General features: G+C 41.8%; 1 protein-coding gene across 1 annotated transcript; it reads left to right on the forward strand.

Annotated features, from left to right (window-relative positions):
* The first annotated feature begins 2588 nt into the window (after positions 1 to 2588).
* LOC137669140 (p53 apoptosis effector related to PMP-22-like) lies at positions 2589 to 17235 on the forward strand. The gene is made up of 3 exons (XM_068411048.1): positions 2589 to 2799; positions 16616 to 16759; positions 17021 to 17235. The coding sequence occupies exons 1-3, from the start codon at positions 2589 to 2591 to the stop codon at positions 17233 to 17235; spliced, it is 570 nt and encodes a 189-aa protein (XP_068267149.1).
* The last annotated feature ends 8810 nt before the right edge of the window (positions 17236 to 26045 follow it).

The following is a 26045-nucleotide window of genomic DNA, read 5'->3' on the forward strand; positions in this document are numbered from 1 at the left end:
CTTCTCCCCAGACTAATATTGACAATGTAGGGGCATGTGTTGGTGGAGCACTCTTCACAACCTTCCGGAACATGGATCGGTTGCATTCCACTTCATCAGGATTTACAGGATCTACAATGTCCTGAGGGTGTTTATAAATGATCTCTTGCACAGCTAGTTCTCTAAGGTAGTTAATACCTTTTTCTATAGTGGTCCATTTGCTTAGGTGGCTCATAACATCATCTTTATAGGGATACCTGCTCTTTACAGCTGACAAGAGTCGCCTCCAGAGACTGATACTGTTCGACCTTCTTGGAAGCATCTTATCAATACCACCATCTCTGGACAGGGATCCCAACTGTCTGGCTTCTCTGCCATCCAATTCTATGCTATCTGCCCCATTATCCCAGCATCGGAGCAACCAGGTAATTATTGGCTCACCGTCATAACGACTAAAATCTTTTCTTATATTTCGCAGTTCTTTCAGGGATAAGGAGTGGTAGGTTATCTCTACTTCCGAGTCCGAGTCCTCCTGTGATTGTTCTGCTTTAGAAGGACCTTTCTTGTCCTTCTTGTGTAATGGGCCTTCTTTAAAAAGACGATCAAGGAAACCCCCCTCTGTGTCAGGCCCTGACTCTGACTGAGAAGGGCCCTCACCTGGGTCCTGTGCTGGCTCTGCCTTAGAAGCCTCTGAATCATCATCCTTCACTTTACTAGTTGATTTCTTTCGGTGTTTTCTCCTGGTTACAGGGGCAGCATGATACCTCCCGCTGTTGCTGCACCGACATCTAATCACATAGCACACCAGTAACACATACAGGACACCCAAAAATAACAACATGCCCTGTTCGAATTTTGCAGGAATCAGCTTGGCAAAAAAGGAGCAGATACTATCAAAATCAGTTAAAAGACGCCCGGTGTGCGCAGCTACCGATTCGCGATTAAAGCTGCCCATCATTGTATCATAGAGATAAGAGATCGGAATAATGACTGCCCAGTTTATCACGACATAAATCAGTATCACAACCCATACCGAAACGACACATTTTGACCAGCACGCCCTGTTAAACCACACGTAAGCACTAACACACAGCGCATACGGCAAGTAAGGTATCATTACACATAACTGTAAAACAAGCTTTATAAAGAGAAGAGGTAACACAAGGCTCACAAATGACATTACCATCTTAGCTATCTGTTTTAATTTCCAACCCCTCGTAAATCTCAAAGGAAGAAATCTGATACTCTCTTGGCTGAGCTCTCCGGGTCTCCTCCCACTGGAGCTGGGATTCGACTTATCAGAGCAACCTGTCGGAGCTTCTCTCGAGCCCCACGTTGGGCGCCAATAAATCTGTCACGGTTTAAAGCTGGGCTGGCGATTAAACCTGCGGCAGATGCCCTCTGTTATCCCCCCCCCTCCCCCCAGAGGGAAAGGGAAAGGGAAAAGGGAGAGAGACTTCTGGGTTGGAAAATTAAAACAGTTTTAATAAACTATAATAATGAAAAAAAAAAAGTATAATAATAATAATAGAAATAATCAAATATATACAAATATATATACAAAACCAAGATTGAGCTCCCCTGAAGTCAGCCACGTCACCACCGGCACTGCAGGGCAGGCTCCGGGAAGGCCCAGCCTGGGCCTAGCGATGGTCGAGAGCTGGATTCAGGAACGCACGGATCGGGATCGGGGGCAGCAGGAAAACAGACGGAGTCCTCCTTGGACACCGGCCATAGCAGAAAAAGAGCGAGACCCTCGTGATCCCCCCACTTTATACCGAGAATGACGTGTATGGGATGGAATACCCTCGTTGGTCAATTTTGGGTCACCTGCCCTGTCTGCTTCCCACTGCAGCTGCGACCCCCCTTCGGCTCTTCACTCGTAAGCAATGAGGAATTCAGCAGTGACCTTGGTTTCTCTCAAGAATAAGTACAGCAAGAGCCTTTCTGCACAACATCCCTACCGGTGCCTCAGTGATAACTACAAACTTCGAGCGTTATCAGTCCTGGAAGCAGACACTGTCTGCAAAAACATGCAGTTAGTTAGAGGAGACTTAGCTGAAAGTAAAAATCACTGAAAGGAAAATCGGCCTGGTTTAGGCCAAACCAGGACAGGGTGGCAAGTTTCAGAAGCAACCACCATGCAAATAGTTCCCTGGCTTGTCTCCTGTATTCTCCTGCCATAATGCAAATCCCTTACGAGACAGAAAGGTGTAAACACAGCTGCGAGATGCTCCTGCTGGTGGGGAGCGGCAGGAAGGAAAGCGTTAAATGCCGAGGGTAAACAGCACCCGATTTGTTACCTAGTCAGCAGGGCAGAGAGGATCCCACAGATAAACCCAGCCTCCAAGCTTCTCCCCAGCTCAACTGGTTATTGCTCAGCAGCAGCTCTTACTCATCTGAATCTAGGTGGAGCTCCCTCCCTCCATCCCTCCCTCCCTCCCTGCTGTGTGCCTCCGGATTAAAAGCTTTTCTCAAACATCTGCACACACGCTCGCAGGTACGGGCACTCACTTTCCAGCTTTGCAGAATCATCCTTTGCTTTGCATCGTTGAGTCCGTGGCAGAGACAGCCACCCTTGTCCCACCAGCCTCCCCGCGCCCTGGAAGATGGTGAAGTACGGCCTCGACTACACGCGGTGCAGATGGATCCTACCCCTGCTCCTGGGCATAGGCGTCATCTTTGGTATCATTGCGCTGGCGGGCAGGGGCTGGCTGGAGTCGCAGACCTTGCCCTATGTGCACCAAGCGTCGTTATGGGAGAGCTGCAGGAGGCCTGAGCAGGGTGGGGAATGGACCTGCGAGTCCCTCATGGGTTACGGTAAGCACCTGCGAGGGTGGCGGGATGCAGGCTCTGAAGCAGTGAGTTACATCTCCAAGCTCATCTTCCCTCAGCTCTCCTAACCGTATCATCTAATACCTGGCATTTATAGATGAAGATATGGGCAATAGGGACTGTCACTGAAATACATCAAGGCTTTTGAGTAATAGAATGAAGAAGAAAAATGCCCTCACCTCTGTGCAGAAAGAAACCTGGTTGCTTTAGATGGTGAGTTGCATAGTACAAAAAAACACACATGGTGATGTACCAGTGCAGACAATATTACAGCATTTAAGGTTTTCTTCCTCTCTTATAAGAAGCTAGTAACCTCTTCTCACTAATCACTGCTTTCCAAAACTGAACAGCTACTGCTGATCAGATGTCCAAACAGCAAACTGTGTAGGTAAGCCTGGCATTAGTGTGATAAGCCAGTCCTGAGTGCCAGGAAGAAATGGGGAGGTAAAAATGTAAGATGGTAGGAAGATATTCCCAGGGAGTGTCAGGCTGCAGAATGCTGCCCTGAAACTGCTCCAGTAGGTGGGTCGTGTGAAAGACTCTCCTTGTGATTATGAAAGAAAGCTTTAAAAGATGAAAGGATTTCTTGTTTGTACTGAGTTTTGGTTAAGTATGCTATTAAACGTTTTGACCCAGGTGCAACCTTCAGCTTGAAAAGATGAAAGCCACTGAGTCTGGGAGAATAGGCCAAGAGAAGGATCACTCTAGATGTGCCCTGTTTCTTTTTTTTTCTTTTTTTTTTTTTTCTATGTAGCTGCTATAGGCCACAGTCTGAAACAAGTTATTGTGAGTGACGGGGTGTTAGCCTGAGCCAGGAGGAAAGTTCAAGCGTTCTTATAATTTATGCTAATTCAAATTAAAAGGAAGAACATTTTCTCTAAGCCTCAGAATCTCAGCTGCTCTAGTTGAAAATGAATGTAAAAACACTTGCAGAAGCAGTCTCAGGGATCATTTATTAAAGCTTTTCAAAATTATTCCTGAAAGTTTATAATCTATGGTCAAACTATTACCTTCTACACACAAAATTCAGATGTAACGAGTTAATTGTAGCAGGCCTCTGTGAGTTTAGGGCTCCAGGACAAGACTGGCTCCATTCAGCATCATGCCCAGTCCTGCCCCTCAGAGCTCCTGCATCAGCTGTGTGGCTGGGCATAGATCAAGCCAGTTGCTGCCTCTGGTACATGGCACTGGAGAGCAGGAGAGAGACCACGATGCTTAGCAAAGGGCTTCTCAGTCCTGAGTTTCCATGAAAAGTGAGCCCTCCTCCTGATCTCCAGGTTGGGCACTATCTCTGTCATGAATGCCAGCTTTAACTGGACAGAAAATATTTAAAAGCTTCATCTTGCTTCTTTTGATAATACAAGAGAAGTTTCACTTTGCTTTCAGGTCCTACATGGTTGTTTGGCATTTCACTTCCTTCCTTACCCTGCCTCACTCTTACATGCTTAAATTTCACAGTTGTATGCACAGTTTCCCACTGGACAGCATCTGCAGACAAACCAGGGAGGTCATCCTCTACGTCGACTGTCCTGCAACGTCTGGGATTACCATGAATCACATCCACAAAAAGTCCAGCACTTCTAACATGTTAGAAATGTTGGACTTAGTACACATATGCAGAATATTCTCCAGTGCATACACTGGAGAGTCAACTGATGCTTCTGAAAGCCTTAGAAACGCTGTTCATGTGCTGCATGACTGCATTATGCTCTCAATGGGCACACATCTATCGTTTGACCTCTTAAAGCTTACTAAATACCCAGAAAACCTAAGCAGACCCTCAGAATCCTCCTGGACAAAAATTTCCAGATGGAAAAGGAAGATATGCCTGGGACAATGGAGTCATATAACCAACAGGAGAATGTGCAAAGCCTGTATGTAAAAAACGTGTGCATAGGCCAAGTGACAGGGGATTACGCTGTCAGGCTTCTGCCTCTGCAAGATTATGCCATGACAATGTAGATCTCGGCCATGGCAGGGGTGGGTTACCCCTGACCCATAAGAGTGCTGTAGATCTGACCATTAAGGATGCAAACTCATGTCACTGTCCTGATCCTTTCCAGCCCCTTCCTTCAGACACCTTCTCTCCAGAGACGGGATGTGTTCAGATCCAATCCTGTCCTCCGGTTTTCCTATCATTTTCTCCTTGCTCAGTTGGTGCAGGGTTGGGATTTTTCTTCTGGGGGTCCTGCCTTTCCTCACGCAGGGTGCAGGTGCCTGATGCTGGTCTTGGATTCCACACAAAAAAAAAGGCCATGAGACAGCATCTCACTTGTGAGCATCCAGGCCTTGTGTTGAGCCTGATTCTGCCGGCCTCAGTGCTGAAACATAGGGTTTTAATAATAATGGGATTACATTTATCCACACTGCTCCAGAAAGGTCATAGAAAACAAGCATTCAGCATCATGTTCTGTGGGATGTTTAACTTTGCCTTGTGCCAAGCTAAACACAGTGCTCAATAAACAAAGTGTAATTACACGCCTTCCCGAGCACAGAGACAAAAGATGTGATATAAACAGAAAGGACAGAAGTGATGTACATCTTTCCTGAGATGAACTCTTTCTCTCCCTCCTCTGTTCCACAGTTCCCATCTCCTTTCCTCTGGGCTTTACTCTCAGCTTCCCTGCCTAATCTGCCACAGGCTGGGTAGGTTCTGAAATTCAGTCTTCCTGCAGGGATGGTTTCACTAACATACGTGATAACACGTGTGTACCCCAGCAGCTGCCAGCAAATATTTCCAGAGTGACAATGTAGCTGTCTTAATCCACTACAGACATCTTCATCCTATCATAATTAGATATACCTGTAATGTTCTTGCAAGTTGTCTGATATAATGTACAAATTCAAATCAAATTCTCCAATTGCAATGTTACAATGTTTGTAATTCCCCTTGAATCTCTGCTGTTTGGTTTAACATGTGTATGTACACAGACAGTACACAGAAGACAAAAAGACAACATTGTTGAGGGCAGTCAGTTTGGAAGGGAAGAAGGCTGAAATGTTTCATTGGTTGCACCAGTGGAGTTTGGGGTCTCTGAATAGTTGCTTAAGCTGACAGAATTCAAAGCCTCACAGGGAAGGCAAGATGCCTGTATAATTTTTTTTTGGAAAGCCAGGACAATAACTCCACCAGTGCAGTTATCTTCTGTGAAAGCATCTACACACTCTAGGCCTTCTGCAAAGTTTATGAACTCTGTGGAAAGTGAGAATATGAAGAGTTTATACACCCTATAATCTTCTTCAAGGGTTCAGATCTTCTGCTTTAACCATATGACACTGATCTAGACTTTATCAGAAGTCTTTTGCTTTTCAAGCATATTTAGCTCAAATAAATAGAGTTTTCTAGGAAAAAAATATCTCATGCATTAGGACACTTACTAGAAATGAATGGAGTTTACAATGAGGGATTAAGAGATGCAAACTGTGGCTCTGCAATGTTCTGGCACTTGGAACAAATAAAGGTCTCAAGCTTATAACATGCTTGAACCTTTACAAAGACAGAGACAAAAAGGCTTTTTGGATAGATAATGAGCACAATATGAAGTGTATCTGGCTGGGACATGGCTGAGCTTGCAAAGAAAATGCAGAGGTTAAATCTCTTCATGAAGCTAGCACAGCACTCCTTTGTTTTTCTTGATTTTTGGCTGTACAGCCTCTCCTGAACAAGGCGTGTCTTGCAGACCTGAGACACTTTTTCAGTGTGTAATTTATTCCACTGCAGGCTTTGAAGTTGTTTAAACGTGTGTGAATTTGGTTGGGGGAAAATAACTGATTTGATTTTATTAGTCCCAATGTGATGCACAGTCGGATGAAAAACTCATGGCTACACTTGTCCCATCTTATGTTCCACCCAGCCCTGCAGCTCTACCACATGCAGATGCTGGCATCAAAATAACTGCAAGCTTAAAGCTCTAAATTTATGTTGAAGTGGTCGGCTCTTTTGTATGGTGCAAACAGAGATCTTAGGGGAAAAAATCAGGAAAAGGCATTTCCACATGACAAATGGAATCCAGATCTCCAGTTATTTTCACATCGTAGTATTCAATTACAGTCTTTCCTAGGATATGTGGAGGGTTTAGTGGCTGTGGAGATTAGTGGAGGGATGAATGATTTTGCCATCTGGAAAGGATACCTTCCTACATCTTGTCTTCCAGGCAAATAATGGATAGCTATGTTCTAGCTCATTCCAGTTTTATTTTGGTTCATGAATATTAACGCAATACTAAAAGATAGGATGGCTAGTATAGTATGATTATAATGAACAAAAATTACTTCAAATATGGCAGCAGATGAGTATGTCTACAGGATAAGTGAAAGAAAGGAATGTTGCAAAAGATAATATCCTCTTGAGGAAAGAAATATTCTGCTTTAGTATCATAAGAATCCCATTGATGAGCAGATTATCTTCCCTGTTTTGCCTATATCAGGCTCTTGGGTCCGGGGAATCTTTTGCTACAATGAAGAATCATTTATTATTCTGGGGAAATAATAATAGAAATCACTTGCCGAAAATCCCCCGCTAGTGATACAAGAGCAAGGTACACGGTGTGTTCGGGATCAGTCTCTGAGCAGCAAAGGATCTCTCTTGGTACTACACCTACCACTGGCCTTGAACTGCTGGCCCCACAGCTCTCCCTCTGGAAAACTAACTTCTCCAGCAGACCAGTGCCTTATCACACCTGGGGTACAGGACAGACTAGACACCAATCTTCCCGTTGCCATGCTGCCTACGTGAAACTCTTTTGCCTTCCCCCGTGTTCCTATCACGTCTGACAGCCAGCACCTCACTTGCCACAAGCTGAAGCAAGTGCCCTGAGCAGAGTGACATGGGAACATTTCCAGAGGGATGGGCTGGGAGACAGCCCCCTCAGCAGGGCCTGGGAGGAGAAGCAGGCTGTCCCAGTGGCTCTTTGGCATCCCAGGGTGTCTGCACGTAGGAATAGAAATGAAGCAAGCAAGTAACTGCTTTTGAAGCAGGGACCAGCTCAAACCAACCTTTATTGCAGACTTTCCCTGAAGTCAAGGTTCTGCACCTAAAGGCTCTCAGAATTCGATAACATTCAAGTACATTTGGAAAAGTGTCCTTGCAGCTGGGAAACAAAGGCTGGGGAGGTTTCTGACCAGTCCAAGGAAGCCTGTGGGAGAGCCCAGGACAGAGCCCAGCTCAATGCTCTGTGCATTGCCTGGATTACAGGGCAAACCTTGACTGCTTTGGCACAGGGTGAACAAAAAGAAAAACTTGTTGCTGTTCCTGCTGCATCGTAACATGAAACAGTTATATTTATATACGGTGATTGCTGGTAGTTTTAATGACAATGTATAGAGAAGTACATAATTTCCTAAGTCATCAGTCTCCTAAAAGTGTAATGTTACCTGGGACTAACCAGTGATAAATGAGATTACAAGATTAGTTACTAATAACATAGGATATTCAATCATTATTCAAAACTTAGAATGCTAGAAAATACAGGCTCAAATAAATATATATCGTAATGAAAATATCACAACAGTATGTTTAAGAAACTCTGGTGCAAGAAAGAAAGAACAAAGTTGATTTTTCCCCAGCTTGTAGGAGTCATTCCGTTGTTACTAAAGAGGTATAAGAGAAGGGAATCAAGCCCAGAGCATTTAATCACCATGGCAATTTTCATTCCTCATCTGCAATCGCTAACATGCTTTCCCTTGTAATTTTAGGGTTTGTCCTTTATATGTTTAGTGGCAGATTCATTTAATCAGGCTCTTTTCTAAATAATGGTTATGCTCTTCAGCAATTAACTCTACAGAGAGCAATTGCAGATGACATCCCACTGTTTATTATCCAACCTCTCTTTAATAATTACAGTTAAATTGGGTGGAAAAATAGCAGTTGTGTGGAGGGTTCTCATCTCCCCATCAGAAGATATGATCTGCTGGTGTTGAGGACTTTGTGAAGATCCTCAACACTTTGCATCGTCAGGACCTTAAGTCCTTGAGAGGATACCATTCACTCACACATACAGAGGAGGCATCTCTGCTGAAAATGTATGGAAACTTGTGGTTAAACTCTCATTTCTCTTCACCTCATCTCTTCCTCTAGCATATTGAGATAATCTGATACAGCAGGGTTATAATAACCTCCCCATAGTCTGAATGGTGATAAGGACTGCAAGACAGATTTTGAATTCCACTGTAGGGTTAAACAGGTTACTTAAGCAGGAACACAGTTACGCAGGAAAAGAAACAAAACTCTCAAAACACTGCTTTTTTACATTTCCATATCACTTCTCACTGACAGCCTGCATTGTTCTGAGCAACCTTGAACATGTTGAGTCAGTGAGTGTTGTAATGCCATGTTTCTTCTTTGTCAAGCACCATTACAAGATCTCTCATCAGTCAAAAATTCCCAGGAACTCAAGTTGGTTGTGGAGTGAGGATGGTAGCCTACGTTCCAGAGGTTTCTGGCTTCCTTCTACTGGTACCAAATAACACTTCATATCACACACAGTCCTGCTGAAGTGCTAATCTGCAATTGAATACATCTAATGTCACCTATTATGTTGAATGTACACACTGTGCCCAAATCAGGCCCCAAATGTAGGAGGCCTCTGGGCAGTTCATTAATGACTCCATCAGCAATAAGCAGCAAGTGATAAAGACTTTTAAGATGCATTGTAAAAGCTATTTCATTCACAAGAAGAGTAAATAGAGCTTATGACAAATTTTATGAACACAAAGTACCATTTCTGCTTATATGTTGGTGATTGGGGTTTTTTGCAAATGGTAAAATGTTGCTTCTAACAGAAAATTAGATCCAGATTCACAGCTGCTCTCTATCAGAAAGAAATTCCCTAGTGCAAAAAGTGACTTTCAGCAAGGTTTCAGAACAAAATTTGCTCGCAGCATGAGAACTGCGGATCAAGAGTGAGAACAATACTTGGTGCATATGGAAATGAGATGTAAATTCTTTGTTCTTCAGTCTCAAATGGCCCCGGGAATATAAAACTTAAAAGAGCTTCTTGGAAAGATTCCACTCTGCTGTTTTGATCAAAAGTTCTACTTCATAACCTATGTTATCATGGAAGTTGATTCTGTTTAATTCACATCAAATATTTTAACCCATCTTTAACTCAGGGGTAGTTAGGGAGCAGGTACATCTTGTTAGTCTGATTAACTGAGCTTATGTATATGTACTGATTAATCAATACCTTATACCTGTTTTATTTACCTGACCCTCCCAACCCCCATATACATGTCCAAGTGTAAGTAATCCTGATTTAATTTAAAATAAATCAGAAAAAATAGGAGGAAAAAATGTTATAGAATTAAAGTGTATAAAACTGAGCTTTAATCCCAAGATGTTCACAATGTATGCAACTGCTTCTGAAGATAGTATGAGATAGGGGTACTTCCTGACTCTCTCATGAGCAAACCTTTAATTTTGAGGCACTGTGTGCACATTATTTTAATAGCTAACTTACTCCCTTGGTGCTCCCTTTGATGATGGCTCTACGCCCTCTGCCACTTCTGCCTCCCTAGCGCTAAGTAAGCATCAGGGAGCAGCCCTCATTAATACGAGATTTGCAGAAGCCAGCTTCTAAGTCAAGTTTGGACATGCCTGGGCTTATGATGAGATGATTTTGAACCACTCCCTCAAGATGTAACTGCTCCTCCCCTCAAATTCAAGTTGGAATAGTTTCTAAGTTGAATTGCTTACCTCAGTAAGAGAAGAGGTTTGCAGAAGTACGTAAAGCCTTGGAGGCAGGCTTTGTCTGTGTATGTTTGTGAGTGAAGTCAGTGGTGGGGAATTAATAGGGTTTTTGCTTTAAAGGAGTCGAAGCCCACCAAGCCAAAGTAAGTTATCACCTTAGCCCTAAGCTATGGTCAAGACCATATGCTTGTCAAGACCAGACTGCTTTCTGCTAATATGTACTGTATTTTACTGATAGATGGTCTTTGCATAAGGTTCTTTCCCTTACTGTTGTCATCTAAAATCATTATTATGGGGTAATTGGAAGTCCTAATTCTTTCTCATTTATGTGGGACCTGCTACTAATCACCGAGAAAATTTGCAATCACATTATCTGACTGTGAACCTAAATAGGTCATTCTCTGCTTCCATGGTTGTCTCTTAAGTAGTGGCAAGCTAAAAGCTGGTTCCTGCTTGCATAAAAACAGCTTGCATGTTATGAGATAATACTCTGTTATTAAATGAGAAATCCATATTAACTGGCAATTAATTCTAAAGAAGTAATGCTAGGGGAAAAAGAATGGAGTTACGAAAAAGGATGTCCAACAGAAGGACCAAAAATTTTGTCCATTCCAAATGATATAAACTCACACAAAAAAACCTGAAAGAAAAACATTCAGCATTGACTTCCGAAGGGAAAGATGTTAAGAGAATGCAGTTGTTTTAAGAATGTAGAAGCTCAGAGAATGATACACACCCAATCAGGCCCTTGATTTTTTTTCTCATTTTATTCTGTTCATAAATTATCCATGACTAACATGTGATTTTCTTCATCTGTATAGCCTTCCTTTGAAATTATTTTCAGTCAATAGCTTTCAGTCTGCACATACAGTTTATTCATAAGAAGCTGCTTTTAATAGTTTGTGATTTATCTTGACTGTGTACAAACACATGCACACTGGTATTTCAATGTCAGCTCATGTGATCAGGTTTCATTGTTCACTTGTTTTCAAAAAAAAAGCACAGAACTTTCCCATAGTTGACATGTTACAGAATTGTGATTTCCAGAAGACAGGACTTTGCACTGTCCAGTGTTGCACAAGTAAGACTAGGAATTCAGAGTCCTGGATGACAGTGGCTTGCATATACACCAACAGCTCACAACCCTTCAGCTGATAAATTGAGATATGGATTAATGAGTTTGATGGGCCATCTTAAGATTCAAGCTAAGGAGAACACATGTTCTTTTGCAGACATGCTCACTTTCACATGGAAACTTTCTCAAGGAGAACAAACAAAAATGAAATGGAACAGCCAAAGCAGTTCCTTTTCAAAGTAAAGAGTGTGTTCTGCAGAATTCACCACACCCTGATGAAGGACATCAGGTTGAGAAACCTAAGTGAGTTCAGCTTTGTTTCCAAAATAATGCTCTTTCCTTTTAATCAGAGAGATGTAAAACAGGTTGAGCTCTGCAAACTCAGCCTGGAAACATTCTCATTACGTACAACACAGGGATGAATCACCACCACAGCAGATTTCAGTTCTTGTAAGAACTGCTTTGTAAGACTGGAGTTAGAACTGCAGGGTTTATGTTTCTTTCCCTTGGTGGTATGAAGGATAACAGAGTAAAATATTAGTCTGTTACACTTCTTGCCCTCCCCCCCTATCCTTGTTTCTTTTGAATTAAAACTATCCTTCCTAAAATTGCTGCACAATTCACTGCAGTGGCTGATGTGTTAAAATGATCAGTCAGCAAGAACCTGTAGATAATTGTTGGTGTCTGCGAGCTGGCAATAAACATTTGTTTTTCTTTCCAGTGCTAGTTGTGTATTTAGCTTCAAGCCAGGAGGAAAATTTGGAGAAGCATGTTCTTATTGATTTGACCAGGAGAAGTACTTCTGAACTCTCCGGGGCTGCTTTCAGAAAATGTCACCCAAAGAGAGAGACTCAGTAGTTCGTGTGGTTTGAGGGTACCAGATCAAGAAAGACATGAGAATGTCATTGTGAATGTTTTCCCATGTTTTGAACTATATACACCAGAAACACAAAAATTTGTATTTATGATGGGGGAAGTAGACTTCACATGTTATTTTCAAGACATGTCAGTTCTTTTTTAAAGGAACTGTTTGGAGCACGAAACATGGCATGCTAAGGAAAGACTAGATCTTGGCTCAACTTACTGTTAAGCAAGGAATTTTATTTCCTTATGTGTGAAGCACAGTGTTTACACTTTTACAAACTGGAAAACACGTGAAGGATTAAAATCAGGAAGGCAGGAAACTGGAGACACTCTTGGTACCGGATCTCTGATGAAGTCCATCAGCTTCCCTAAGGCTGCAGGTAGCAATAGGATATTCAGAATGTGTTTATATGGTGCAATACAAGAGGTAGTCATGCTGCCTCTAAACTGTATAAGCTTTAATAGCAGAGTAATAAAGCTGCGTTGTTATTGCACACTGTCACAGCTAATTATCTTGCTCATATGCTACAGTGAGCTCTGTACTGGCATGGGTGGACTCTTTCTGGTCTCTAAATCAGCTCAGGGGTTTCCTCACGCAGTAGGGAGTTTTAGAAGACAGGCACTTATTTTCTTTTTCCAGTAGTCACATATCATGGCATTCACTGTGGGTAGTCTGGGCTCTCACAAATTGATGTACAAAACACCGTAACCAGAAGCACTGTCCTTGTTCTGCTTGAGTTAGGCATGAAAACGTGGGTTCCTTTTGCCTGTTTGGGGTAGCAAGGTCTTGTTTTAAGACAAAATTGCTCAGAAAATTGCCAGCTAGAAGGAGTTTTCAAGAGCAGGTGGTGTGTAGCTTCCTACAAACCCTTTCATAGTGTTCATTGGTATTCTTTCAGTTGGTAGAGGAGGTGAAAAGGGGAGAAATAGGACCAACATACAAGCATTACAGAATCCTGCTTGTATTCAACATGTTTTTCAACATACATGTTGTGGTTTTTTTCTAATAAGCACATTTTAACTCTTAAACAGCCAAAACATCACTGCCATTTTAGGGGCTGAGAAAATAGGCCTCACAAATTGCTGAGTGTTTTCACAGACTCAGCCTGATGTCCTACAACCTGCTGCTCCCTCTGTTTCTGTTTTGGATTTTTTGACAGGTGGGCTAGATACTTTCAGCTTTCAACTGCCTTCTCTCTAGAGTCAAGTGTACTTTGAGTTGGTGTTGCACCTATGATCATTCTTCAGCCTGGATTCATATTTTTAGGAAAAAGCTTTGCAGTTAGAACAATTTATTTATGTTTTCGTTTATGTTAAAGCAAAAAACACCCCACTAACCAATATTGTCAGATAAGGAAAGATTTGGGATCAGTTTAGCCACTCAAGCGCTTGTCAGTGTTTTCTGACAAGCATAATCCTTCTAATTCTAGCATTTTTAAGGAACTGTAAGTATTAGTTATATTGGTAAAGACACTAAGCTACTCTAGTGATCCTGGCTAGCACGAGGAAAAATAAGTATCTCAAACATGGAAAGAGTTGCAATTATTCCTACACACAGCTTTTGCTAGCTTTTACCCTGGAACAGTAAGGTGTTTGCACGCTGTGGTCTTAGGCTAGTGATAACTGCTGCTTTTTGTAAAAGACAGATGAAGTCAGGGTACTCTTCCTCAAAAAAAACCCACAGTGACTCTTCCATGCAATCCTATTGCCTTACCTGGAGTTGCGTATTGGTTTTCTTACAACGTTGAGTTAATTTTTTTTCTCTTTTGTAGAAGTGAGGGTCACAAAATTGGCTGTTTGTTAGTTGATTAAGCAATGCCTCCTGAAGTTGTAAGCATGCTGCAACAAGCATGTCTCTTCTTGCCATATAGCCAGTGCCCCGTGGGCTGGGTGTGCACCCAATCAGCTTTCATGCAGTCACAGCATTTATAACACTACTTCAGGAAAAACACCTGGGCGAGCCTGGGAAATGGTGGCATGGGCAAGTGCCACCACACATGGCTGTGGCCACCAGGCACAGCCCCCTGAACCCCCAGCCCAGGCAATGCCCCCACCTCGGGAGACAGTGCTCTGCCATCAGCCTCTCCTCGGAAGCTAGGCTGGGCTTTGGCAGACCGTCTGCTGCCCGCAGCAGTGGCAGTGGGTGAGATGAAACCCCCAGGTCTTGTGGTGCCTCAGCACTCCCCAGGAGGGCAGCTGTGCTCTGAGTCTGCTCTGGGAAAGGACATCACTTTGCCCAGGAGTTTTACACCTAACCACAAGCAGCTCTGCACCTAATAAAAACTGTCACCTCTAGATGTCCTTGTCATTTCACTCTTGTGCCAGAAGTTAGAACACTCTTATCTGAGAGCAGTGAGGTCACTGCTGCTGAGCAACTTCTCTTATGGCCAAGTGCCCTTTTTTCTTGCTCTTTTAGAGGGGTGGCAGAGAGGCTGGAGCAGGAGCATCCTCAACAGAGTAAACTGAGCTGTGGCAGTATGAGAAATTCCTCTTCCTGGCTCTTTCCTTTGATACTCTGCCTGAGGTGCTGCCCTCCCACCTGCACCTTCACATTGTATGCTCTACCTCCAAGCCTCCTGTAAACTCTCCAAGAGAAGAGTTTGGGCTAAAATGCTAGTATAGAAGCTAAGGCGTAGGCACATCTTTGCTGTCCCTTTGAGCCTTCTCAGACAGCTGCCTGTTTATAGGAAAAATAATACAGTTGAAAAGCCCTATAAGAAGACAGAAACTTATGCTGAAGCATAAGGAAGAAAAAGGACATGACATAAACCTGAGAATGTAGTGCAATAGCTAGAATAGAGCAGGGATCATAAAGCAAGGGGAGGAGGTGAAAAGCAAACAAAAAGGGAAATTGATTTTGGTGGGCTGATAGGAAGGAAAGTAGAGCTGGAAAATCTTGATCAATATTTCTAGTCTAATAGCAGAGGTGGTGTGGGCCCTGGGGAAAGAGAGGTTGAGCACCAAGGTGTCACTCACCAGGGAGAGGATGGTGGCTTTCGTGCCTACCTGACACTGGCCAGGGGGAGGGTAGGACACTTTGCATTTTATAACTTGCATGCTCAAAGCAAACAAACTGGCAGGTTACTGGATATCAAAAATCTTAACTTACTCAGTTCCGTTGGGAACTTTTACTGAACAGCGTGCACTGCATTTAAGTTGAGTTATAATTATTGTCAAGGTTGTTTGGGCTGTGATAATTTTTTGGCACTGCTACTGTATATATTTGGTTAGAAGCTGACACCTTACAAACACATAGTGTAGGCGAGGGGGTGAAGTCTGTAGATGCCCAGCAGACTTTAACTGCCTACTCCATCTATGTAAACAATTTTAAAAGTGTCAAAGTGGGCTTTTTACATTCAGAAGAGGAGACATTTTGATCTCTTTGAGCAGCAGTTGCCCCTCAAGTCTTAAAATGTTGAATAAATAATACCTTTTTTTCAGTTGTTATGCCAACACAATATGCTTAAATCTGACATGTTATAACATAAAGTTATATAATTTGTAAATGAAAGTATTAATGTCCTGAACAAGCTTTTTAAAATTAAATGGTTCTGTCTTTGGTTCAAAAGCAGAGGTCAAATTTCCCTACAAAACAGATTCCAAATCTTTAGCTCCATTTAGGACACAGAGCTAAACAAAGGCTTAAAAGGCAGAAACCACTGAATTTTGACATTTATGGACTATTGCCATACCTTTAAATTTGCATGCCAGAGTGGTCATGCTTGTATAAACACTTTTTTTTTAAAGGAAGAATTTAATTAGTTTCAGGGACAGTCTAATCTTCCTTGTCCATGAAAAATGCTGCTGGTTTTATGACATCTGCTATAACATTTGTTATTGAAGGAGAGTGTCCATTCTTTACATTCCATCCTTACAGTCATTTTGATCTCAATTCTTAATTGTTAAATCTAAAGAGGAAGCTTGCATGCAAGCCCCATTGCATTTTCTATGAGAGGTCAAAGCTGGCATTTTTATGTGTTCTGCACTTAGTGAATTATTTCTTATGGGACTAAAATGTTCACCTATGAGAGGAGAGAAAGCTCCTGTGCTTTCCTTCTCGGGAGCTGACCCTCTTTTCACATTTGTTTAAAATTAGCCTTTCATTATAAACCAGAGAAAAATACTGCAAGGGATTTTTTTTGTTCCTTTCTAATGTATCTTCCTTCTGATTTCAGCTTGGGGAAGAGCTGCTGCTGCCACATACCTGGTCGGCTTTATACTTCTAGTCATCTGTTTTGCTCTGGCCATCATAGCGTTTGCCATTGACACGCTTCGGTTCAACTTCATACGAGGGATTGGAGGCTTGCTTTTTGTTGCTGGTAAGGCAGTACACGAAGTCAAGTTTAGCTTGTGCAGGTATATCCATGCTAGAACTGGTATTTCCCTCCGCTGATTCTATACCCAGGTCTTTGCCTGTGTGCACTTGAACTCTCAATGAAAAATAACGTAAAGTCTGTCACAGCAGTGGATCGATTTTCAAATCATCCTAAACATGGGTGGGTTTAGCTACAGGTATTATGGAGGCAGGCAGCGTGATGGGTATTAGCTTAAACGGTTTTTGTTTTCTCCTGTTTCTTCAGCTGTGTTCTCCGTCATGGGCCTGGTCATTTATCCAGTAAAGTTCTCGACTGAAATTGAAATGACAGGAATCAATATGTTCAGCTGGGCTTATGGCTTTGGCTGGACCACCGCCATTATGGAAATATGCTTGGGATTCTTCTTCTGCTGCCTTCCCAACTATGAAGATCAGATCTTGGGGAATGTGAAGCCCACATATTTTTACTCTTCCCCATAAGCACCAGGAAAAATGCATTCATATTCCAGAGATATCTGACAGACCAGATAAGTTTTCCAGAATATTGTCATCGGATGTTAGTAGAAAAGGCTGGAAACTTTTCAAATATGTGTAGAAAAAAGGTACTGGCATTCTGCAATAAAGTTATGTACTCTATTTTGGATCTTTATATCTGATGTGGGTTGGTTAGATAAAGTCTAAATATTAAAAAACCTTGTGTTTCCTCATTCATTCCCATGAGTGGGGTGTATGTGGATTGCATCGCAAGTTAAATGCATTCATATTTCTAATTAAATTCAGAAAAGCTTTTTAAACTGCCAGTAAACAAAACAACATATATCATCTTCCTGAAGGAAAGCAGCTCACAAAAATCCCATTTTGTATGTATCATTTTTAACCTGAAGATTTTGCACATTTTTCAAGAAGCCAAATACCTTTATCCCATGACTGTCAAAGTAGTAAATTAGTCAGCCAGCACTTCATAGCTTTGCTTCCATTTTTCATTCATTCACTTAAGCCATAGGGACAGGGTAAAAAAAGGACAAGAGAAGGCCCCCTACTAAAGCCAGCATCTTGACTTTTACCCATCCATGTGGAATGTATTTATTTCTGAATATTTGTAAGAGTAAGCAAGGACCATCAGTAAACTCTTAAAAACCCTGGCATGCCATTGCTGGGCCAGCACAGAGCAGGCAGAAGGGATTTCAAGCCACCCCTGCAACATATAGTCCTGGTTTGAAGAGGCTCCTGGTGTGGCTTTCTTCATGGGCATCTGCCTCTTTTATCTGCTGTATCAAAATCTATGGCTTTAAAAAGCTCTGCTATACTGGTCCAGCTCTTTTATCTGGCGTAAAAGGTCAGCAAGGACTTTAGCAGAGGTATGATTCCCCTACACATCAGGAATGAACCTGGAGCAGTGTGAATGTAGGTATCAAACATTTGTTAAAAGGCCCTTTTTTCATTGGTTTGCTGTTCGTAAGTGTATACTGTCATATGTAAGTGTAAAATGCATAAATAGCCCTTACCATCTCATACTTAGGTTCTCACAGACAAAATCACATCATAAAACACCTTTCAGTGTCTTATACTCCACAGTGCTGCAAGCCTGGATATACTGCAAGCAACGAAGTATGCTCAAGACTCTGCTGGTTTCTGCCTTGTTAATCCTAACTGTATAACACTCCATTTCTTCTCTTAAGTGAAAAAATGGATACTTCTGCTATGTGGAAAAAGAAATCTCATGAAATCCTTAGCTACAGAGGATTATTAGCTTGTAACACATCTGCTATTTTTTAACTATCTGTAGTTTATGTAAAGTGCCCTGCCAAATGTTCTTTACTGCAAAGAATGATAGAAAAATTTTTTAGTAAAACCTCGGGTAGCTAAAATTAAGGAAGGCATAGGACTTAACTTTTTTTTTGAAACGATTAACTCCATTCACTTTTATGGAGTGACTTTCAACTTTGATCAATAAACATGAGGGGAAAGTATATGCAACAGGGAGTAGTTAGACAAGAACTTGCAAATGTATTAAGATGTTTCCTAGTTGGACAGAAATTAAAATGAAATAGAGTCGAGAAAGCAGTTTGTATAAAATGACTTACAATTCTTTACATAATGTTATCTGTTCAGGAAAAAAAATTATCATAAATCTTTTCATTATGCTTATTACACCTAATAAATGATGGTATCCATGTATTGTTTCAAAAGTGAATTTTTGCTTTTGTTCTCTACTAAGAGTGGGGAAGTGTGGAAAGACCCCAAAGCCTCCTCTTCTCAGGCACCCCCTTGGAGCACCTGGCTATGCTGGCTGGATTTTGAGAGGGGAGAGTAACTTACAAATCTAACATCACAACAGCTTGGATGATTCTTGGCTGTCTCCTGAGGCCTTGTTCACCTGTGCATGGAGGGCAACACACTCCTCTTCACTGAATAGGAAGCCAGTGAGGCCCCGCTCAATGTTTTTCCTCCAGTTGTTGTGGCAATCCCTTGAGGAAGCAAAAGGGAACTTGAGCAACCACTGGTTGTATTTACAGTTTCTTTGAAATGAGCTGGACACTGACCCGACATCTGGAGGTGAAGAAAGGTGCACAAAATAAGGTTTAGGAGTGTGACTCCAACCTTGATGAGAGAGCAGAACATAATTAAAAGGCAAAGAAAATCTCCAGTGGCAGATCATCCCCCCTCTTCTCCCTTGCTGCTCTCAGCAGCTTCACCACCGCCTCCTCCTCCGCCCCTTTCTCCTTCTCCTCTTCCTCCTCCTCCTCCCTGAGGGTGACAGACCAGTGTCAGGGCTGGTGGCTGTGTCTCTGCAGGACACAGCCCCAGTCCCCGTTCCCCACTGTCACTTGGAGAGAGGAGGAGTGAAGCAGCTTTACTGACCCCAGCACAGCAGCAGGGACCTTAGCCTGGCTCCCTGCCTCAGGCCCCCACAGGGACAGACTTTCTCTAAAAAAAGCAGGGGGTCAGGTGGGTATTCAACAAGCAGAAGTGTCACAGGGACTAGAGCTCAAGTGCCTGCCTTTAGGGTAGTTTGCTTCCAGTCATGCCAAACCAGTTCACCACAGATCCGTAGAAAAACACATCCTAAGCCCTGCGGCAGAAAAACAGTGACAAAAAGTATAACACTGTTGTACAGATCCCAGTGCTGTTTCCTGTGACTTCTGCGAAAAGGGAGTATGGCAAAAGTAGCATGCAAAATGCAATCGGTTCTGACAGAAAAGGAAGCTGAACCCAGAAGCCAAGGATGTGCCTCAATTAGATTATTAACTAACTCAGTTATCAACTAGCTAGGTTACCAACTAAACTGTTAAATTAGTCTACAGTCAGGTCAAGTAGATTATTAACTAACCAAATTGTTATGTTAATTTGAGCTAAGTCAGCACCAGAAAGTTTGGATTTTCAAGCAAAGGAGAAATTAGAGGAATAGAAGACATCCCTTTAGTTCTGCATCTCCATTGGGCAGGATTCTTGCTCCAAGTCTTGCCTATGAGAGAAAAGGTCACTTAACCACTAAGAGCAGCACAATGAAAGACTTAAAGTTTCATTGTGCCCAATGGCAATGCTAAAGAGAGATCAGGAAAGAACAGATGTCTGCAAGATTTGGCTTTCAAGAACATTAGGTCTGCTACAACAACAGAAGGAAAGACTGGACTGCCAAAGGCATTGCTGCTGTTCTTGTCAAATTAAGAATTAGGGAAACATCCTCCAACACAGTTTATCTTATTCAACTATACTACTGAAAAGCGAAGGAAAAATTGTGCTGAAAACAAGTGGAATGTCAAGCAGCTCTACAGGTATAAACTGAAGCAAAAGAAATAATGAAAACTTTCTACTAATAAGTTAATATGTTCAATTTAATTTCTGGTGTTTCTGCCAGAGCTTCTATAACATGTGGACATTTTGGTCTTTTCAACTTTCTCTGCAAATAGGTCCATATTTCACTATACATTTTTCAGACACCTGCCATTTTGTCTTAAAACACAGCCTGCTTAATCAATAATCCAAATGTCATCTAGTTTGCAACTATATTAAAGTTTGCATATTTTGTTGTATGAACTAATGCTATGAGTGAAGTTTTGACCCCATTGACATCACTTGCAAAACATTTATTGATTTTCTTGAGGCTGACATCTCATCCTTGAAGTGCAAACCCTTTTTTAACATGTGCTCAGAATCAATAGTATCTCTGTGGGATTCTCCATTGATTTCAGCAGTTCTGTTTGCTTCTGGAGTAGGACACTGGTCCATCAAGGCAAGGAACAAGAGTTACAGCTGACAGGATCGTTCCCAGAATAAAGGACCATTTGATGTTTGTAAGATTAGCAGAATCTGGGTCATAATTAAATCACATTTTCTTAGATACACAACATGGTCACAGGAAAAAGATTCGTCTCTCCTTTTGACACATCTCGATTGTGCAACAGTTATTACTTCGTATAATTTAATTTCTTGGAACACTTCCTTGCACATTTCTATATGCAGTGGATTTGTGTGCTCTGAAGATGAGTGGATTTAAGAAAAGAATGAAACAATCAACTTTGTGATAAGGGAGAACAGAATTGGCTCATTTGTACACTCTGTTGGGAAGTGGGAATCAAACCACTTTCCTAGAAGGACAGTGAACTGAACAACTAAAGAGTTACTTCTGAGTCATATCGGAAATTCAAAACTGAGAACTGCGAGACTTCTATGTAGTTAATAATGGGGAAAGAGAGACAAAGTCATGTGGATCTTCCTTCATCTTTTTACTCACTGCCAAAATATTGCTTTTGCTAGAAATCTTGGTTTCAAGAAAAAATTGTTACTCTGGTGCAGCTGCATAATAATGTCAAGGCATAAATCTTATCTGCAAAGTTCTTCAGTGCTAAGTGCCAAAATCTAGAAAAGCACCTGGGTAACCTTAAGGTTGCAGATGGTTCTGATGGGGTCATCAGAGCTGTTTACATAGATTATTCCTTACATGACTGAATATATTAGGGCTCATATGCCCATCTACACACACTAGTTAGTTCCACAGATTTCCTGCGTATGAAGTGATGTAGTAGCTGTCTTCAATTTTGCTTTTCGTTTTTTATGATCAGAGTGAAAATGTGGATACATCATAGAATTTTGCTTGTGACTGCTGGGCATGAGGAGAATTTGCAGGAACAACTTTCAAAATGGTTTTACTGTTTATGATAAATGTGGTGAGTAGATCAAACTGCCCTCTCTTGGATAGCTTTTATGATACATCCTTTTACTTGTGCCACTGTTTGCCTAAGCCATCTGTTTTTCTGTAGAAACAGTTTTGTGAAAACCTACTCTAATGATCGTATCATACTGAAAAGAAATTCTATTAGGTATCCATGGAGAACCCATCATAAAGCACTTTAAATAGCCCTTGATTGTTCAAATGCAGTTCAAACAGAGAGAGAGATGTTGCCTGTGGGATTTTTCCGCAGAATAGTGCAAACCCAAGAGAAGCAGATTCACTCAACTATTGACTGTAGGCCTGGGTTACATGCCCAGCTTCTCATTTCTTACAAAGGAACTAGTGCCCTATAGCCTTGTCCTTAGCAAAATATCAAACAAATAAGTACAATGCAAGCCAGGAAAACAGTTAAGGAATAATGTTACATAAAGGCATATACATATATACCTACTTTGTATTACCAATTAGTCTACAATTGACCTCAATGTGAGTGAGGATGGGCCAAAGTTATGTAAAACACGCCTGGGTTTTCACTGCTACTTCCAGATTTTCATTCTTTTTTTCCCCCCCATATGGAAATTTTCTCACCTCAATTCTGTAAAGCATTACTGCTTCTTGGTAAGCTGTCCCAATTTTACCACACCCTGTCCTGACATGCACACTCATGCTTGCCACACTCATATCTGAAGCTTATAAGGAGTATTAATACAACTAGGCTTTTATCTCCCTCTTTTCTTCTTAAATAAAAAGGGTTTGAAGTAATAAAATCTTGCTGACATTAGGCAAATTAGAAGAATGGAAGATTTTCTCAGGCTGCTTTAGAATTAACCCGCAAAAGAAGAAAGAAACAAGAACTGTGATTCAAGAGGAAAACTCAGTGTAGTGTGAAAAGGGTATCCCAAAGTCTACTTGCAGTCCTGATGGTAAAATGGTTTGGGGTGATTAGCAGCCAAATTACCTTTGCAGCTCCCCCCTACATATGAGTGTGTACTCTCTGCTGCCTTGCAGTTGCTCACTAACATCACCAAATCTTCTGGGCACCGGTTTTCGAGTCCTCCATTACGCAGAAGGAGGAGCTGCCCCTTGCCTCTGCCTCCTACAGTGCCCAGGGAAGGGACTTCGCGGAAAGCCCAAAGGACTCATTTGAATCTTATGTGATGTGACTGGTGCCTTCATGGCAGGACGGGATGGTTACCCACCTGAGTGGAGAGGTTCCCTCAGTTTTAGCCTACAGTCTTAAACAAGTTACTAGCAAGTTGGAACTGCCATTTTATTCAGCTGAGAGGGTTGTGTGTGTGGGCAGATGGAGGTTAGAGACTTGGCGACTCCTGGTTAGCCCAAGACAGAAAAATTTTCTTGTAAAATAAAAAATTCACTGTGTCAAGATTTACAGCCTTCCTTAAGATACTCCCATGTATAATACACAGAAAAAGGGAGGGAACAGACGCACCTATTTATCTTCATAATTGTTAGGCCTGGTGCTTTGACATGAAGAAGTACTCTTTGGATTAGTAACAGGAGGATGAGTACAAAGAGCTGAAAGTTTACACTTTGCCCTGAGTCACAGCATAGGTAAGGACCTCCCAAGTCACCGAGTGCTGTCCCTGGCTATCAGAGAAAATTTTACAGAATCACAGAATCACAGAATTGTCTTGCTTGGAAAGGACCTTTAAGATCATCGAGTCCAACCATTAACCTAACACTACCTAGTCAACCACTAAACAATATCCCTAAGCACTACATTTACTCGTCTTTTAAATTTCTTATCATCTCATTCATTATCTGGTCCCAGCTCTGCTTTGCCATCCATCTTCCATAGGAGACTGATCTGAAATAACATCTGAGAGTTGACCTCTGATTTCCATCCAACACGTATCACTAGCCGGACGACAAGAGTACCTCTCTCTCTTGCGCTGCCTATGATGATACTCAGGCCTTGCCCTGGGGCAGCATCACTGTCTCTGAGCTTTCCTCCAGCACAACTTCTTGTTTCAACTGCAGGCACTTGCATTTTGTCTGCTCCATTCCCTTCAACACATCCTTCCCCAAGCAGCACACTGCCTTCCAAATCTGAGCTCCTGTCCCGACTGCTGCCTCACTTCCCACAGCTGCCACTCCAGGTAATTATTGTCATCCCCAGTAGTGCCTTGGGCATCCTTCACGTCCCTCCTTTCCCTTGCCCAGTCTAGAGCACAATTATTCTTAGCTGGCCATGCAGAACACAGATGAGGAACACTCCTCACCACATCTGTGTGAGCAGGCTGGAGGGGAGCCTTGCTCATCTCTGTGGCAGTGCATGCTTAAACAGCATCTAGGCCAGCATGAGGGACCATTCAAAAAAAAAAAAGTGAAGAACGAGGTAAAAGCAAACTTCTTCAGTTCTCCAGCTGCGTAGTTAAGACAAATAAGGACACAAGAACTGTTTGCTAAAACACTTTTTGCAGTGGTGGACTTGAAATGACATGTTCTGCCCCTCACCTCCCAAGATCCTGAGGGCACTTGGGAACCATGGTGCTCACAGGAATGAGTCCTCTAAAGGTTCAAAGAAAGTGGAAGGGTTTCTTCTCCACATACATTTTCACCTCCTCCTAGTGATACAACTCAAAGATCACTCTGGAACCTGCAACAAGAGTGTAACTAACACGAAGCAATCAAACCAAAATAACTCTGAGGAGGAAAGATGGTTTCAGGCATCATAGTGGGTTATCACCTCCTATATATAATATTAGCTTACATAGAATATTACACAGATCATATACACTGCATGTTTTGGGAAAGGATGCTTTGTTCTAATGTATTAAACATTGCTACAAGTCGGGTAATAGCTTGGATTAATATTGGAAATGGGGATTAATATTTAGCAACCTCGTGTCATCAAAGTAGCTCCAGTCTGAACTGTGTTTGTTTGTAGCTTACCGTGTAAAAAAATCCAGAAGTTTGGTATTAAGTTTGCCTAAATGATTGATCCTTTAGGGCATTTTTTATTTCTTTTTATTTGGCTACTTTCATGAACTTCAGCCCAAAACAAAATAGTTTTTCAGCTTCCTTTTCCCAGTATATTTTTTCCAGATTTTAGAATAATAACATTTTTAAATGAAATATTTAAACTTTATTTCAAAAGTATGCAGGTATGACATTTTAGTTGTTTAATTTTTATTTTATAGTGCATGAAAATAATCACAAATGACAAATCTGAGAATTTAAAGTCAAGCTGAGATCTGATTTGCTTTTTAGTGAATAATCTATTTGCCTCAGAACTGGTCTGGTTCTGCTGTTGTAAATACAGTAGCTATTTTGCTACTAAAACCAGTAGTATAGCTAATGTAAAGCTAATGGAATCTGAAGAGATTGTTAAGTCGCAAGTGATAACGTACAAACAGCGAAATGCAGAGAAAGGCAGGGCTTTGCGGGTTATCAGATGAGAGATCGCAGAAGACTAAGCCAAGTTACAGATGACTGGGCTTGTACATGGGCTCCTCCTCATTTACTCACCCGGTTTTGAGAGTCCCTGCCAAGTCAAACACAAACATAAAGACGTGTTGACAGCCTGTGAAAGGCATTTGGAAGGCAAGGAGGCACTGCAGACAAATGCCAAATAATTACAGTCCTGCTCCCGTACGCTCTTGCCACTAAAAATGTGATCTCTGCCTCACTACAGCTCTACAGATGTTTTAGTTTCCTCACATTAGGAAGCTTCATTTAGTCTGTGTTAGTGCAGTGAAGATGTAGGCTGACCTAGCGATAAAAAAAATGGACTAATGTGGAGAGGCTCTTTGAAAAGGGAGTGATGTGTCCTTCTTACAAAGCTTTACCATTGTGCTTCTTTCTTCCCTCATGGCTATGGTAAGTGGTGCTATAATCCACCTTCTGTAAGCAAAAAAATATGAATCGATACCCCTCAAATACCAAGTTCCACCAGGCTTTGGGAATGCCAAAATACTGTATAGATGCAAATACTAGGGATCTAGAATATCTACTCATATGAAAATTAAGCTCAGCATGAAACAGTTCATCTGGGCAAGAAAAAGCAAGCCCCTGTTCCAGCTTTGGGGCAGCTAGCCTATTTCTACTGTCACAACAGATTAAGAAGTAGACTGCGCAGTCCTGGGGAGCTGAA

Source organism: Nyctibius grandis, chromosome 1 (assembly GCF_013368605.1).
Source record: "Nyctibius grandis isolate bNycGra1 chromosome 1, bNycGra1.pri, whole genome shotgun sequence".
NCBI lineage: Eukaryota > Metazoa > Chordata > Aves > Nyctibiiformes > Nyctibiidae > Nyctibius > Nyctibius grandis.